The sequence below is a fragment of the Anabrus simplex genome, chromosome 2, assembly GCF_040414725.1.
Source record: "Anabrus simplex isolate iqAnaSimp1 chromosome 2, ASM4041472v1, whole genome shotgun sequence".
Lineage (NCBI taxonomy): Eukaryota > Metazoa > Arthropoda > Insecta > Orthoptera > Tettigoniidae > Anabrus > Anabrus simplex.
In genome coordinates, this window is record NC_090266.1 from 1182563282 (window position 1) to 1182581696 (window position 18415).

At 36.3% G+C, this 18415-nt stretch overlaps 1 protein-coding gene across 1 annotated transcript in view; it reads right to left on the reverse strand.

Annotated features, from left to right (window-relative positions):
• The window catches only part of LOC136863826 (chromatin-remodeling ATPase INO80), a 396793-nt gene that overhangs the window by 336450 nt on the left and 41928 nt on the right, over positions 1-18415 (reverse strand). The window contains exons 4-5 of the mRNA XM_068226103.1: positions 17178-17345; positions 8155-8361 (exon numbers count right to left, since the gene is read on the reverse strand). Of these exons, the coding sequence (XP_068082204.1) occupies positions 8155-8361; positions 17178-17345 (375 nt within the window). The remainder of the gene's footprint in view (positions 1-8154; positions 8362-17177; positions 17346-18415) is intronic.

An 18415-nucleotide genomic window follows, 5' to 3' on the forward strand; every position in this document is an offset into this window, starting at 1 on the left:
TCCATTTATTATGTTTCCTTCCTTAGTCCTTTTGTAACATGTTTCTTGAAACAATCCCTCCTACTCTTTCCTTTCAACTTGTCTACATCCCATCTCCTTACTTCCTTCTCTTTCTGTAACTTAACATGGCATTTCATGACCAAGTTGTGATTGGAGTTCAGCTCTTCTCCTGGGGAAGTTTTACAATCCAACACCCGGTTTTTGAATCTCTGCTTAATCATTATGAAATCTATTTGAAACCTTCCAGTGTCTCCAGTCTCGTCCCTGTATACATCAATATTAGCAAGGACTAAATTATGATCGGTGCAGAATTCAACAAGCTGATTACCTCTTTCATTCCTTTATCCTAGTTCGATTTCTCCTACTACATTACCTTCCCTTCCTTGGACTAACACTGCATTTCAGTCTCCCATCAAAAATAGATTCTCATCACCTTTTACATATTGTATCTATCTCTTCACATATTTTTCAGATTTCTTCATCAACTGCAGTACTATTAGGCTTATAAAGCAGCACTATTGTAATGGGCATTGGCTTGGTGTATCTTGAAAACTATAATCCTTTCACTATGCTGGTCATAGTAGCTTGCCTGCTGCCCTAATTTCCTATTCATTCATTATTAAACCAACTCCTGCAGTTCCCGTTTGATTTTGTATTGAAAATATTTTAGTCGCCTGACCAAAAATCTTGCCCTTCATGCCAACGTAAAGCATTTATACCAACTACAACTAACTTAGCCTATCCATTTGCTTCTTAAGATTCTCTAACCCACACCCATGATTGAAACTTTTAAACGCTCCGATTTCCTGATGGTTGCGCCCTCTCTTGCAGTCCCCATCCAGAGATCCGAATGGGAGACTATTTTACCTCCACAAGGAAGCCATAATCAGTACGTAATTCACACGGAGAAAGCTGCATGTCCTCGGGAGTTAGTTAAGGCCATAGTCTCCCACTGCTTTCAGCCGTGTAGCAGTATCAACATAGCTATGTTAAATATTATTACAAGGCCATATCAATACCTCAATAAAGTAAATTAATGTATTATTTGGGTCCACCTTTTCAATACAAAACGTAAATAGTTTAAATTACATAAATGATTAGGGACTAGTTTCGACCTAGTAATAGGTCATCGTCAGCCTTAAGCAAAATTAAAACACAAATAACGAAGAAATTAAACAATGTAAAGACACGTACGGTCTCGTAAAAGTACATACCATGTGAGATATTGTGCAGAACTATGTTAAAAAATAACTCTCTGAAAGAGATTCATAATAAGTCCAGTGCATATTAAAAAGATGTTATACATAGGAATCCTTGAGTTGCTGGAATATGCTGGCTCCTTTAAGATGCAGGTATCCAATTGAAGAACCACTGAGCTGAAGTTACGTAGTTTATTTATGAATGAAGTCCAGTGCGCCGCATAGCATTATCCAGTGCGCACTAAAAAGATGTTATAGAAAATAATTCTTGAGTTACTGGATAAGGAGATTAGAATATGCTGGCTCCTTTAAGATACTGGTATCCAATTGAAGAACCACTGAGCCAAAGTCACGTCGTTTATTTAGGATGGAAATTTTTCAGTTGTTGGTCAAGGAATTCAACATATGCTGGCTTCTTAAATTTGCTGCTGTATATTCAAAGAACAACTGAGATGAAGTTACGTTGTTTTTTAAGATATTCATAGACGTAAAAAACACATGGATGCTGTAAAGGCTCTTCAGTTTTTTGGAACTTGAAGGAAAATAATTGTTGCGCATGGAGGCTTAAGAATCCAGAGATGCACTGCATTATGTTAAAAAATAGCGATCCATAAAAAGGTCCCGTGCGACGTATAAACGTAACAAGTTGTAAAAGTAATACTTAAGTTGTTGGTCATGGAAATCGAAAAAGGTTGGTTTTCAAGCGATGCTGCTGTTCATTCAGAGATCAATTGAAATGACAGTACTGTAACATTGTCTTCTTAAGATGTTTATAAACTTGAAATAAATGTCGATGCAAAGTAAGATGCTAGAAGAAAGCTCTTCTGTTTCTAGAATCTTGAAGGACGATGGATGTTACGCGAGGAGGATTAACATATATGGAGTTAAATAAAGGTGGATAGAAATTCGCAGTTCAATGCGGACCATACATTTGACTCTGAATAAAAGACAGCAAGGAAGGAAGGAAGGAAGGAAGGAAGGAAAGAAAGAAAATTGGACAGGTGGAAGAAAATATTTAAATAAAATACACGTCATAAGGGAATTTACGCGTGTTGTAATAAGCTGAAGAGAGAAATGGGGGTAGGTGAGGTTCAAAGGAAATCTTGAGGAGGTGAAGGGAGAAAAAGAATGGAAGGAGAAGAAAAGGGGAAGGGGGAGAGGATATTAAGGTGGGGCTGACGGATGTGGGAATATGGAAGATTGTTTAAGAAAAGTACTATAAACAGAATGAAAAATCGGACCTTTAAAATTAGATTTTGATTGTCTGAAAAGCTGAATGAGCAGGTCAAAAAAAGAATATTCGATTTTTCGGAAATGTCATTAAGATTGAAGTTTGGATTAAAATATTGGTCTAGATTTATAAAGCAATTCTCTGTTATGTTAAGGAGGGGTCCTTTATTCATAATTTTGAGAATTACCATATCATGTTTAATGTCTGTAAATTTATGATTATAATCATTCATGTGTTGACCAACTGCAGAAAATTTATTGTGTTTTAGGGCACTGACATGTTCTAAGTATCGTATTTTAAAGCTTCTTCCTGTTTGTCCTTTCTTTCCTTCTTTCTGTCCTTTATTCAGAGTCAAATGTGTGGTCCGCATTGAACTGCGAATTTCTATCCACCTTTGTTTAACTCCATATATGTTAATCGTCCTCGCGTAACATCTATCGTCCTTCAAGATTCTAGAAACAGAAGAGCTTTCTTCTAGCATCTTACTTCGCATCAACATTTATTTCAAGTTTATAAACATCTTAAGAAGACAATGTTACGGTACTGTCATTTCAATTGATCTCTGAATGAACAGCAGCATCGCTTGAAAACCAACTTTTTTCGATTTCCATGACCAACAACTTAAGTATTACTTTTACAACTTGTTACGTTTATACGTCACACGGGACCTTTTTATGGATCGCTATTTTTTAACATAATGCAGCGCATCTCTGGATTCTTAAGCCTCCACGCGCAACAATTACTTTCCTTCAAGTTCCAAAAAACTGAAGAGCCTTTACAGCATCCATGTGTTTTTTACGTCTATGAATATCTTAAAAAACAACATAACTTCATCTCAGTTGTTCTTTGAATATACAGCAGCAAATTTAAGAAGCCAGCATATGTTGAATTCCTTGACCAACAACTGAAAAATTTCCATCCCTATCAACTTTTTAATGCTATACGGCGCACTGGTCTTTAATCGTAAATAAACGACGTTACTTTGGCTCAGTGGTTCTTCAATTGGATACCTGCATCTTAAAGGAGCCAGCATATTCCAGCAACTCAAGGATTCCTATCTATAACATCTTTTTAATATGCACTGGACTTATTATGAATCTCTTTCAGAGAGTTATTTTTTAACATAGTGCTGCACAATATCTCACATGGTATGTACTTTTACGAGACCGTGTGTGTCTTTACATTGTTTAATTTCTTCGTTATTTGTGTTTTAATTTTGCTTTAGGCTAACGATGACCTATTACTAGGTCGAAACTAGTCCCTAATCATTTATGTAATTTAAACTGCAGTAGCAGTCCGCTATAGCGAGTACGGCATATAACGAGAACTCCGTTATAGCGACGACTTTTTCCTGTCCCTTCAAAATTCCTATATTAAACTGTGTATCGCTCTTTGGTTACAGCGAGAACCCTATCACTGGCGCATCTGTTATTACGAGCGATTAAGCGCGCGCAATTTTTTCCGTTACCAACATTTATACACCCCAGCGATGATATTACATGCGATAGATTACCTTCGCCATCGTTTCCTCGCTATGTGCACTAGCGATTTATCTCGTCTACATTTGAAGGCAATGTCGGAGTCGATTGGTAATACCCGCAGACAGCTGTTCCGTAAAGAAAATTCGAAATGAAAGAGAACATATTTTTGTAATAAATGCGTAAATAACGTGTCCGATAACGGTTGTTAACTTGTTAAAAAATTAAGGGCTGACTAAACTACCGCTTAATTTTGAGGCTAAATACTGCAATTAAGTAAGAATGGGATAAACCTCGAGATATGGCAGAGTGCTTAGTTGATTTCAGAGGTTAGTTTATATTTTGTCGCGTCTGGTTAATTTTCGGAAAGGCTATTATGAAAATTTATAGGGAGAAAGTTATAGTTTCTCTACTGGCGCTTGAAGTGTGTTTTCATCATACGTATAGTACGGTTAAGTTAGGATACATGACGCTGTTTGAATAAGAAAACTGAAACGTTTGCAACAAAATGTGATCTATCATCTTCGGTACGGTATAGTTTTCTCACTTTGTGCATTTGCGATCTTTCTTGTTGACATTCAGAGGTGATGTTGGAGTTGATTAGTAACACCAATCGACTGCTGTTCTCTAAAGAAAATTCGAAATGAAAGAGGATAACACGTTTTCATAATAAATGCGTAAATAACGTGGCCGATAGCAGTTGTTAACTCGTTAAAAATAAAGACTGAAGTAAACGATATCTTCATTTTAATGTAATATACGGAAATTAAGTAAGAATGTGATACACCTCAAGATATGGCAGAGTACATCACTGATTTCAGAGGATATTTCATATCTTCTCGCATCTAGTTACGGCTATTTACATGTAAATTTTTCGCGTGGAGGTTATTTCTCTACATGCGTTTCAAATATGTTTTCATGATAGGCTACATGTACAGTTAGGTTAGGTGACGCTGTTTGAAGAAGAAAGCTGAAATGTTTGCCACAGAAATCTCTGGAGTGATACCGTATTTTTCCGAATCCAAGACTTTTGTTCTCAGAATATCATGCGAAAACTCAAGGGTTGTTGCATTCGCGGCCTAACAGTAAGTTAATTGATACCACTGGCAACTACCGCGGTAACCACGCTGCTTCTTTTCACACGCGCACAGAACTCGTTGACAATAAACGACCGCCTCTTTACTACACATCGCTAGCCACGACAACCGGTTGTGCAGTGCCTGTGTGTTTCTCAAATCTGCAGAATGGCATCAAACCATGCGACCCTTCGAATTCTTAGAAAAACCATGGCTACTCAGTGGCAGAGTCATAACGCGTCTATTGTACTTGATGCTTAGTAAAATTAAGGTTTATAGACAGCAGGAATGTTTTCGTGAAGGATAGTCGTATTGTAAAGATACGTGGAAAAGGTATTGCCAGCAAATTTTCAACGGGTTCTAGTCGATATTATGATGCCAATTTTAAGTTGATGTTTATTAAACACTCGAAAATGTAAAATAATTGTGCAGGCGCAAGAACATACGGCATAGGCCTAACTAAAGCCAGTGGCGTTAGCGTGAAGACAAAGAGCTAAAAAATGCATACTGTACAAAAAATGCATTCAATGGTCCGCAAGAAGAACGCTTTAAAGAAGTCGAAGATGAAATTGTGAGGTAAGTGCTCGAAAAACGCAAGGGCCACACCGTGACGCAATAAACTCGTTCGTTGACTTTCAACGTTCGCGATTAGGCCTATACATCGCTAGCCGCTGAATTTGGCCGAACCCGACAAGCGAGACGTGCGTGTAGCGGTAGCCGGTTATATCTGACGCTGCATAAAAGTAACAGTAAGTAACAGCAATAATAATTTCTTGGTGGATCGTTGTATTGTAGAGACGCATGGAATAGGTATTGCCGGAAAATTTTCAACGAGTTCTCTTCGGTATTATGATGCCAATGTTAAGTTGATGGTCCTTAAACCCGCTAAAATAAAGAATAATTGTGCATCCACAAGGAAAAAAAAAAGAAATACGGCGTGACGAAAGTCAATGTACGGCGTCTAAAAATAGCCTAAAAATGCGTAGGCCTAATGTACAACAAGGCATTCATATGATTTTATAAACTTCTTTTTGAGCCTGATTTAAATTTTTTGAAGAGAAAAGTGGGGTTCATCTTGAATTCGGAGAAATACGGTACTATATTTTTTCAGAATGAAATTAAACATACACTTTCACGTAGTATCGGAATACGAAAAATAACACACAAGTAAGCCGTAGTGTGGATATCATCTGCGGAAACACAAGTTTTGAACAAAATGACTGCAGTTTCATATCGATTTTTATATGCATGAAGGGTTTTCCGACTTCGGATATAACGACAATCCGTTATAGCGAGTAAATTTTTCGCTGTTATGAATTCTCGCTATAACGGACTTCTACTGTATTTACATTTTGTATTGAAAAGGTGGACCCAAATAATACATTAATTTACTCTATTGTAATCACAGTTCAATACGGATCTATCATTATGAAACTTATTTCATTTAAAGGCCATATCAGTCAATCAATTCTGTCGATATCAGAGTGAATCATGTGGAATGTCTGGATCTTCAAAAGTCAAATGCAAGACAGTAAGGTATGGTATTAGAACTTCATGCATAAATTCCAAATAGCGGTCACATGTAAGTGTCTCGTCAAAGAAATAAGGATCCAATATACTGGTTTCCAAAATCCCTGCACATACATTTACATTTTGAGGATGCTCTGTGTGTGTTTGTACCATCCAGTGTGGATTCTTGTATGACCAATATCTGCAATGTTTTCTGTTCACTTCTCCATGGAGACAAAATTCATTAGAAAACAACACATATGAAACAAAATCTGGTTTCTATTGCAGAGATCAGTCACTGTCTCACAGAACTGTAAACTCCTATCAAAATCCTCTTCCATCAACTCCAGCAAGGGTTGGACTTCGTAAGGGTGGTGTTTATATTGATACAATATTCCCCAGGCAGTTTCTTTTGAGATATCAAACGCAGCTTCTAATTCTATGAGAGAATAATGTGATTTCTCTTGAAATGTTAGTTATATACCAAACATCTTCAACATCTTCGTCAGCAGACAGTGGACTTTTTATAAATCCAAGTCCTGTAATATATATGTGTAGTAATTTTAACATGAATGGTGAAAAATTACTGAATACGTAGAAACTCAAAATGTTATATTCCATAAGGAACAAAATCATTTTATGTCAAAGTCAATACAGAACAGAGAACAAAGCTAGTAAATTGCAGGAAGTACGCATACTTTTCAATGAACTCATCCAAAATGGCAACCTACTTTGCAGGCAACCATGAGTAGAATAGAAATAAAATTCCAAGAACAGGATGTGTTGAAGTGGAAACTCAAAGTGTAATATTCCATAAAGAATAAAATCATTTTATAAATACTTAGTGTTGTGTACGTCTTCTGTCATGAACTATCATCAGGATTTCAATCCTTTCAATTTCTGTTGAACATTTTACTTCACACTGATAGCACTAATAAAACAGGGTTTTTTTCACACAAAATTTAATATACAAGTCAAGAATGAAACTGTTCCCGTAGCAACCAAACCTTCCGTTTGAAACAATGGAAATTTTGCACACAACTAAAGAAGATAAACATCTTTCAAAAAAGTATTACAAGGAACAGTTTAAAATGTTGTCGATGACATCAGATCCTGTAGAATAATGGCTGAAATTTTTTTTGTAAAATATTAAATTTCATGTGTCAGATCTTTTTCTAATGAGGTAACTTCAGTTTTATTGGTATTAAATTACGATAAACCCTTGTTGCTTGTTGTTTTAAGGGGACTAACATCGAAGGTCATCGGCCCGGTGAGAAACCCTGTATTTTCATGTATGAAAAGGGAAAAAAATCAGTTTAGGCAAAGTCTTCACACAAAGTTATGATAAATTTTATATAGCAGATGTCAGCAGAAGAGAGAGAGAGAGAGGATGGGTTTGTTTTCACAAAAAATAAAACATAACACACACAATAAAGCAGAATCAAAGATGGTCTTCTTTAAATTGTGTACTATTGTTTCTTTTCTTTTTCTAGAGATGCAAACCATTTCCCTACACAGAACATATGTGTTAAATGCTTGTAAGGTGTTTTATCAGTGAAAGACAAATGGGCATCTGAATTAATATGTCAAACAACTAATACGTTCCTACCATTTACAAATCTAACTATGAAATATTAAAAAATATGGTATAAGAAACTTACTTTGCCCAGTTCCTTTTTAGACATCATCACCCAGATCTTTCGTCTCCGCATTGCCATTACTTCTGGATTTTTTGCTTGTGTTGTTTTCTTTCTAAGCTTAGAGCCCCTGGAAGAAATGGGTGAGATCCCAGAGTAGAAGTCTTGGTCATCATCTCTCAAACCCATGAAACTTTCCTCGAAGTCAAGATCATCGAATAGATCATGGTTCTGTTAAAAGAATATTAACAAGTGACTAAAAGCACTAATTATGGACATTTAACATAATTGCATTTGGTTTAGTTATTTAACGTTAATTTATATACACCATGCAGCCAATTTCATATATTCCAGTCAAATATATAATCGGAAAGTTAAGTTCTGACATTGCTCAAGAACAGTCACCCAGTAGTTCACTACTCAAACTAGAATCTGTGATTCAATTGCTTTTTTTGCTTTGTATACTCCCTGACACACAAGCTTATACACTAAGGATACACAACCTTACTCTTTCTCCCCTGTTAATACTGAAGGTTGATTTATAGTTATTTTCTAACTGTTGGGTTTGATTCAGTGTCGCTAACCATACAGTTGAAGGACCCTACTTGCCGATACGGCGTCTTACAGTTACTGTTAATCTGGCACGTTGGTACTGTACAGTCATGGTTTATTTCACGACTTGCAAGAATTATGTATTACCACTGCCGTATTGTTCAAAACATTAGTGTTACATTTATGGGTATAATTAAAGCATATTTTCCTTTTCTGCAGGATTATAAATCTGTTTGGGTAATACCAGGTAAGTAGAATTGTGGCATGTTCGAACAATTCATTCAGTAACATAGATGGTGTGAAATGACAAACGCAACTTTTTTTATTAATTATGGTCTTATTTTGTTGAATATTTACGTATGAATTCGATTATAATGTCTAAGAAGCAAGAAATATCTGCAAAACTCCTCAGAAAAGGAAAGCAACATTACCTCCCCTATAAAGATCACTTCAGTTTGAATGGAAGGAAATAACCTAACCTTGTCTTGTCACGACTTTGGTACCATTTGCAGACTTAGCCTTTGTGTATTCTTATTGACTTACGGGATATGTACATGTAATATATTTGCTTGTGTGTATTATTACAGATGGTTTCCCTTCAGTCCGACAAGTAATGGCAAATTTCAAGAAGGGAGAGAAAGCCTTAATTCCTCATTAAGCTTGACAACAGACTTAATTATGAATATTTTGACTGATCATTTACTTGGGTACGGGAACCTCCATTACTGATGCTTACATTGAGGTTAGTTCGTTGATGGATTGTCTCGTGATTTCAATATGTAACTAGTCAAGTTGGCAGCAGTGATGAGCCATTAAAAAAAAAAATTGGGTGGCGATATTTGCCTTTTAGAATACAGCCTTATACGTGACTAGTACTACAGAGAGGATGGTTGCTCAGTTGTACGTTCTCTTAAAACAATAACCACCACCACCACCACAAGTATTATTTATTTAAAATATAATTGCATATTGCACTTACTAGTTGGTTGTGATATCTGAAGCCATCTGTTCTCTGTTTCAACTCAGTTCACTTATAACTCTTACGTTCTTCAGTCTGCCATAACTATTGAACAAATATATATATTTTTCTTACTTATTTCCTTTTACTCTTTTGCAGAGCATAGGGCTTCGACAAAGCAGCGCCAGCGTATCCCATTTTGAGCCAGGGTCTTTAGTTCTCCAAAGGTCTACCCTTCTTCTTATTTTGCCTCCTCCATCACACTGCGTCCCCATGACTTCCTGGGTCTACCTCTCTTCCGTTGTCCTTGGGGGTTCCAAACCATTCTCTCCACTGCATCCTGCTGCTTCCGCAGTGTATGGCCGATCCATTTCCACTTCCTCCGCTTTATTTGTATGCCAATGGGCTCTTCTGTTTGTTTCCAAAAGATCTTCGATTGAAATTACTTTTGGCCAGAAAATATGTTTTATTCTCCTTAAGCATCTGTTTATGAATGCCTGTAGTTTATGAGTAATTTCCGAGGTAACTTTCCAGGTTTCACAACCATATAACAATACTGTTTTTACATCTGTTCGGAAAATACTAAGTTTGGTTTTCATTGATATTTCTCTGGCCCTCCATATCGGATAGAGCTATATGAATGCCGCATTTGCTTTGTGGATTCTCATTTTGACATCAGCAGCTGCTGCTCCATCCTGTGTAACTACACTGCCAAGATACGTAAATTCTTCGAATTCTTTAATGTCTTCATCACTGACTCTAAATTCCCGTTTGCTCTTCACGTTGATATTCATTGCTTTTGTTTTCTGGGCATTTATCCTGAGGCCCACTGCTCGTGCCTCTCTCTCCAGATCCTGTATCTTTCCCTGCATATCAGTAAGTTTTTGAGTCAATAGGCATAAGTCATCGGCATACTCCAAAGCCCCCAATCTGTCACTCAATCCCCATTGGATGCCTTTTTGCCTTCCCTCCGTAACTTTCCTCATGACGTCATCCAGAACAAGGAGAAAGATAGTCGGAGATAGGACACACGTCTGCCGCACAGCAGAGTTTATGGAGAAAGGCTCCGAAAGCTTCCCTTCACACATTAAGTTGTAAGTCTCTTTGATGATTTTGCTGATTTTAGTTGGTACGCCGTACTTCTGTAGCGTTCTCCATATGGTGTTCCTTTTCAATGAATCAAAAGCCTTCTTGAAGTCCACAAACAGAAGATATAGGCCAGAATTGTATTCATTAAATTGTTCAATAATAATTCGTAGTGTTTATTTGGTCTATGCATGAGCGGTTATTCCTGAAACCTGCTTGTTCTTTGCGCAGTTGGTTTTCTATCCTTGCTTTTACCTCAAAAACAGACACATTGTAACAGAATATTACCTGAAAAAGAAACGATTAAAAGTTTCAGCAGACTGAGGAACCTAACAGTTATTTTTAAAAATTTAAAATAAACTGAACAGTAGAGCAAATGAGCAGACATAGATTTAGTGCTTTACTGAACCTGGTGACAAAGCTGAATGACAGAGTACCAGATGTAAACAAGCAGTAGTTCCAGGTATGGCTGACTGCAATAGTATTTTGAACACCAACGTAAAATGAAGAATAGTTTAATGATCCAGTTTTGGCTTTGGTTGCGGGTATGTAAGTATATATAGATACATATAATTCAATATAATTGAATAAGTAATTGTGATCGAAAAGCAAATACTGGATCATTAAGCTGTTCTTCATTTTACGTTGGCGTTTGAAACCACAGTGCCTGATGTTGAATATACCGCGCTGATCACCAGGAGCTGGCAAGTTACTTCAATTGATCTACTCATCTTCAGCTTCAACACGATTATGGATCTTCATATGTGTTCGATTGCGTTATGACTTTGTGCCTGACAGTGTATACAAGCTAGCTTATTTAACCGTTCTTCGCTTTTCATAAACATTATAAGACTTTGCCTAACACTGCGTGTGCCATACTGCCGTTCAGAATATTACGCACTGTTTCTTTTAAGTGACTTACATTTTACTTCTGAATTTTACAGTGTTTACCCCTGTCATTTTTATATCGCCTCTTCTACTGATCCGGAGTGAACTTTATCTTTTATTTTCTTTTTCCTATGCATTGTTTTTCATGTTTTAATCGGCTGATGATGACCTGGACTAGGGTCGAAACCGGTACCACTTCTACTTATTATTAAATAAGAATGTAATCACTGCATTTCTTATTCTTTTGTCTTGAATAGGTTGAACCTCTTTATTTATTATTTCAATTTTAACTGTGATACTTTTCAATACGGAACAATGAAATTTTTATCTTTAAACCTTCACCAAACTCAAGATTTAATTAGGAAATTGTCTGACAAAAGCTAAAAACCAACACGGCCACTTGTTCTGTAAGCACAGGAGCAAGCAAACAAATTTAAGTTGTTAAGGGGGATGGAGGCTTGGCCAATTGTTCAAGTCCCATTCTTTCCGTAAACAGACAGGCACAAAGTTTCTAATACCCAGTCCAGTAATTTCTTGAAGTTTACTACGGAGTCAGTAATAGTTATAGATTGCAATGTAGAATCCCTCTATGCAGTTCGTTACTGCATCAAAAGAATAAGAATTCTATTGACGATTTTTTCGGAGACATAGGCCCGGTTTCATCAACACACGTTAGTACTTAACAAGGTGTTAATCATTTTAACATACGATTTAAGAAAATTTGTGTTTCATCAACAACTGTTAAGGTTAACATACGTTAAACTGCAGATTAAAGTTAACATCAGCCATTTCCCATGTTAAATGGCTAACATTAGCATTTAGCAACCTGTTCCAAAATGGCTGCTGTGAATCTCCCTTTAGATGCAGAATTGCTGTATTTATATTTTTTACACAATAAGCCTGATCAAAGAAGAGCTCAGCAATGTAATGACTTTGAAAATTTGACGAATGCAGAATATCTTCATAGTTACAGGTTATCGAAAATAGTTGTTGCTAAGGTTGTTGACGAAATTCGAGTGAGGTTGGAATATCCTACGAAGAGAAACTTACCTCCTTCTCCAATGTTGCAGGTACTGATAATATTACGATTTTCTGCAACTGGTTCTTTTCACATAATCGTCGGAGACAATGCTGGAATTTCTAAAGCCACTGTTAGTAGAGTTGTCTGTCCAGTGTCTGCAGCAATAGTATCCATGAGAAGGAGGTATATAACATTCCCTTCAGTAGAAGAGCGTCAGCAAATTATCTGCGTCTTCTATGAAATAAGCCGTTTTCCTGGTGTTTGTCCTAAGTGCAACAGATTGCACACATGTAAGAATCCAATCACCTGGAGGCAATTGGGCCGAAACATACCATAATCGGAAGGGATATTTCTCTGTTAATGTTCAGGTGATTAGTGATCCTAACCTCCAAATAACGGATATAGTTGCTAGGTGGTCTGGTTCTGCACACGACAATACAATATTTATAACTCCCATATCGGAGCACAGTTTGAAATGGGGACAATTAACAAAGTGATTTTGTTAGGTGACAGTGGATACCCGCTAAGAAAGTATCTTAACTCCATTGAAACCGTCGCGGACTTCCTCCCATGCCTCGTCCTTTTCTTTTATCGTCAAGCCATCTGTGCGCTTGCACTCAATAACTTGTATATATTTACTAATTCAATTAACAACTCTTTTTCAAAAGAGGAAAAATTAGAACTACGATTCCGTTTCACTTCACGCGCCATATTTTACAGCTGTACTCAAACAAAACCGCATCGGAGCATGCTGTAAAACAGCATGTTCATACCACTGCCTCCTTGATTCGCACCAGTTCGCAATATTGGGAGAGTTAACAGTCAATTAATTAACATTTCACAAGAAAAGTTTGATGAAACGCAAGAAACCTAACAAGATTTTAAATTTTTAACTGCGTATTAACTAACTACTTGTTAGAATATATTTAACATATGTTGATGAAACTGAGCCATACTGTATACCATGTTCAATTCGAATCCGTGGTGTATCGGATCGTGCTTAACCAGCCTTCCACTGTATTTGCCTTAAACTTAAACTGGAAAATATATGGAATGTTCTCACCGAGGGGCCAGGACAATGATACACTTTCACATATTAATGGAAATAAGGTTAACTAATAGAACATGTCACGGAAGTCAAAATGTCACCTGGAAAGAATCTACAAAGTCCATAAACAAATCAGAGTTCTGGAGAAGTTCTTTTAAGACTGTCCATAAATGTTGAAGATATTTTCCTGCAAAAGTAAAATACAATGTATATAGCAGGAAAAAGGTCATCAAAGTGACCAACACCTTTTTCAAGACCTTAGAATAGCAACTGCATAACCAGATACCATAATTGGTTGATTTTAAAATTATAAAAATTATACATATTGTAGCCATTATAGACCAGACAAGAAATGGATAGACACACAATAACAGATAAAACAAGCATTGAAAATATCATTTAGGAAACTGGTATGAACTACAGCAAGGACCAATTACCAAGTATTGGGGTGTGAGTTGGAAATACTAGGAACAGTACAGGAGAACGAGCACTAACATGAGGCATTTTTTTAGTAAGTACCATTTTGATATACGAAAAAAAGTAACGCCATTTTTTAAACAATTCTTTTTTTTTTACATGGAAGCCGGTACCTTAAACTACTTCTCAACATAAGTTCCAAGCATATTAAAGCACTTGTCGTAACATGAAACCAGCTTCTGAATTCCATCCTCATAGAAATCTGCCGTCTGATGTACCAGCCACTACAGCACGGTCGGTTTTAGGTGATCGTCGTGGCATGGACCTCCTAAATGCTTTTTCAAGTGGAGGAACAAGTGGTACTCACTAGGTGCTAGGTCAGGACTATACAGAGGACGATCAAATTGTTCCCACCTAAATGAAGCAATGAGATCTCGGGTTCGATTATCAGTGTGAGGTTGCGCATTGTCATGAAGCAAAATAATCCCTCCTGCGAGCATGCCACGCTGTTTGTTTTGGATTGCACAATGGAGTTTACGTAAGGTCTCACAATAAGTCTTGGAATTTATTGTGTCACCCCGGTGCAAAAAATCCACAAGCAACACACCCTGCCTATCCCAGCGCACATTAGTTTGCAAGCTAAAATTGTTTGCTTGCACTTCACTTTCTGTGACATTGAGTGTGTCCATTCCATGAATTGCTGTTTTGATTCGACATAACATAAGCCACCCATGTTTCGTCACCAGTGACAATTGGGTTTAGGAACACATCACCCTCATTACTGTACCACAAAAGGAAAGTCAAAGCACTGCCTCCACACTTGGTTTTGTATACCTCTGTTAGCATCCTCGGTACCCAGCATGAGCACAACTTCCGATAATCTAAGCATCCTGACAGAATTTCATAAAGAACACTCTTTGAAATTTCAGGCAACTCATAACTTACTGACGAAATCACAAAACGCCTGTTTTCTCTAACCTTTGCAACAACTTTTTGCACTAAGTCTTCAGTTATGACAGACGGTTGCCCACTATGCTTCTTGTCGTTAGTACAAATTTCTTTAAAGGCTCTAACCCATTTTCTTCCCATTCCTTCACTCATAGTGTGTTCTCCATACACTTCACTAGTCTGCCGATGAATTTCAACAGTTTTCAAGTCTTTTACAATTAGGAAACTAAACACAGCATGTATTTCACACTCAGCGGGACAATTAATTGTCAGAGACGTTCTCAATACGCACAAACAGATGTAAATATGGGCAAATGCTTCCGTAACGGCATTTGTGGTTAGCCTATAGATGTACGTATTGAGCGTGCATGCTCTGAACGATGACCGAAGCGCTGCAGCAGCAACATTTATAAACGGTACTTACTTAAAAAACATGCATCGTATTTTAATTATACTGTCATATTAAACATGAAAAAAGCTAGACAAACGTGCAGCACATCACAGAAAGCAGGTTTGCTTCATTCAGTTTTCCCTAGGTAGGACTGGGTGTTTTATCACCTAGGATCATTAACAAATACATACAATTCCTTAGCCACGAGGTACATACCCTCTCTTCTTTCCCGCCAATTTCTCCACAATAACATCATATTATTACAGAAAGCACAATAACTCTGCCTCTGAATATGCATCTTAAAATATAACAAATATTTCATACAATGCATGAACACCCCAATATATAATCCTGATGCTGCATCACCTATCTCTTACTCTTATCGCACTGAATTTACATCCTTTATCATCCTCTACGTGGCCCATTCTCTAGGTCAGTGGTTCCCTTACAACTTCGACTCACAAATCCTATTCGCAAAGATCTGAACTGAGAGATCACCTTATTAACATGAATAATATCTAAAAACCTATAAATTAACTGAAGTTGCTATAGTTACAGTAAATAGGATCCCCTAAAAAATGATGCAACAATGCTTAAAACATTGAAACTACAGCATTTCAAACAATTATATATTTAAAACATTAAAAATCAAAATTTAATAGCTCATTTGCTTAGCCTTGAAGTCACATATTAGAGTTCATACATTTTAAACACACTGAGAATTACCATACTAATATTACTAAAATATTTCATATAGTGACAGAGTTCCAAGCAGGCTTAAGTTGCAGGGTAGTTCCTACATTTTATACTTCTCCCTTAACCTAAACATTTTCATAGTAGAGTTACTCACCTCAATTTAATCAGAAGGATGCACTTGCTTTAGAAGGCACAGAGTCTCAGATCACCTTCAGCACAAAGGCATATGAAGAAAAAACCTCTTGCAAAAAAATGTGGATGAAAAAGGTAACAAGGCTGTTATGGCTTTATTAGCTAATACTGGGAATTCCTCCATCAACAGATTGGAGACTATGAGAGACGCTAGCGAGTCTGAATAGTGAGACCTGCCAGTAGTCTCATGACGTACTTTGTATAATAATTATGTAATTTCCAACCTAAAGTTATTTAATATAACATATTTGTTTTGATCTCCTCTACCATCCCTAGGAATTTGAGTATTGAATTCAGTTACACCCAACACAATATTGATCATTACATATACACTGGTGATATTTCAGAATGAATAGGTTAACAATTTCCAAATAAAATAGAAAGCACAAGCAACACGTGACATACTGGCTCAATATTCTATTATATTTCAGTATCTACTGCAAGGAAGGTTACTAACAAGTACTAAGAAAAAGTCTTAGCTCTTTCAGTGTATCGTCCATGAACTCCACTGTTACCGAGTTGTTAAGAAACATAATTTCTAATCCCTACGACTAAGACATACATCTAGATCACTAATGTAAAACTGATTACAGTATTACTTTCAGAATGAATAGGTAAACAATATTCAACTACAATTCAATGCAGCAAAACAAAAGCAACACATAACATATTGGGTCATTATCTACAACAGGTTAGTTTACCAACAAATTAAGCTTTCCCATTACCAGAACAGGCAAATATTACAGGGACAAAAACTCAGTTCCACAACCAAGAAAAAATTGGGGAATTTTATACATAAACACAGATTGTTTGAGACAGGAAATTAATTTATTTTTAAAAAATCACTCACCTGTTCAGTAAATGGGCGTTTCAGGTTTTGTTTCCTACCTCTCGTATTCTTCTTAGGAGACCTTTTCTCCTTCTTTTTCTTCTTATTGCCAACAATAAGTTTCTCGTGTTCTGGAAATTTGTCATAATTGGACAAAAAGCCTGAACCATAGTACTGATACTGGCAGTTCTGTAAATATACATGAAAACAGCAGATTGGAACAACTTCAATGAAATATTACATTTCAACACCTCCGTTAAAATATATTATCTCTAAAAGAACATGTTTCCACAAATCTACTCACTAATATTTTCTATAAAAAAAAAAATAATAATAATAATAATAATAATAATAATAATAATAATAATAATAATAACTGAAAGGTATTTCATGGTTTTATTCAGCAATTTCAGATGTACTGTATTTGAAAACGGAAAAAATAACTGTCAATGATTATTCTTTATGGAGGGTCACTTGTATTTATTATTCCACCTTTATTTTTATGGTGATGAAGTCAAAAATTGCATAAATTAAAACACACATTCAAAATGGTTACATATAAAACATTGGTATGATGAAAGGCTACAACTAGAAATGAGTTTATGAATTCATTTTTTATGGAAAAACACAGCAAAACTAAACAGAATCTCAAAAAAATACTAGATTCAGCATTAGCCATGTAATCAAACAAAAAACTGTACGTTTTTCTGTTTTAAAACATGATACTCATAGTCTATCAATTTCTCAGTACAAGCTGCAGACAGAAATCTAAGTGCATTATGAAATAATTTTCACAGACCTAAACACCACGTCAAATGGGAAGCCGTTTCCATTGCAGTCGCTTTTTAAGAAGTAAAAATATTTTGGTATGGCGCAAGTGATATTTAACACAGTCCTGGTCATTTCCTGGGCTATGATAGTTTGTGTCAAATGGAAAGTGTGTGTGGACTTGAAGGATTATTTAGAATTTTCTGGCCAAGATGCTGCAATGTTATTGCGTTATCCGTCCCATTCAATGCAATCTGCTCCATGCAGAATGCTTACAGTGTTACTTAGTGTATCACTTGCGCCAGGCCAAAACATTTTTACTTAATAAGAACAGCTAAAAGATAAATAACAAACAGCTTTCCATATGACACAGTCTTTAGGAATCCTTGAATCTCACGTGCTTTAGACAAGTTGATCTACATCACGAAATATTCCAGGCTTGGGTTCTTTTCCTCAAGAACTACATTCTAAAACTTTTAATCATTCTTGCA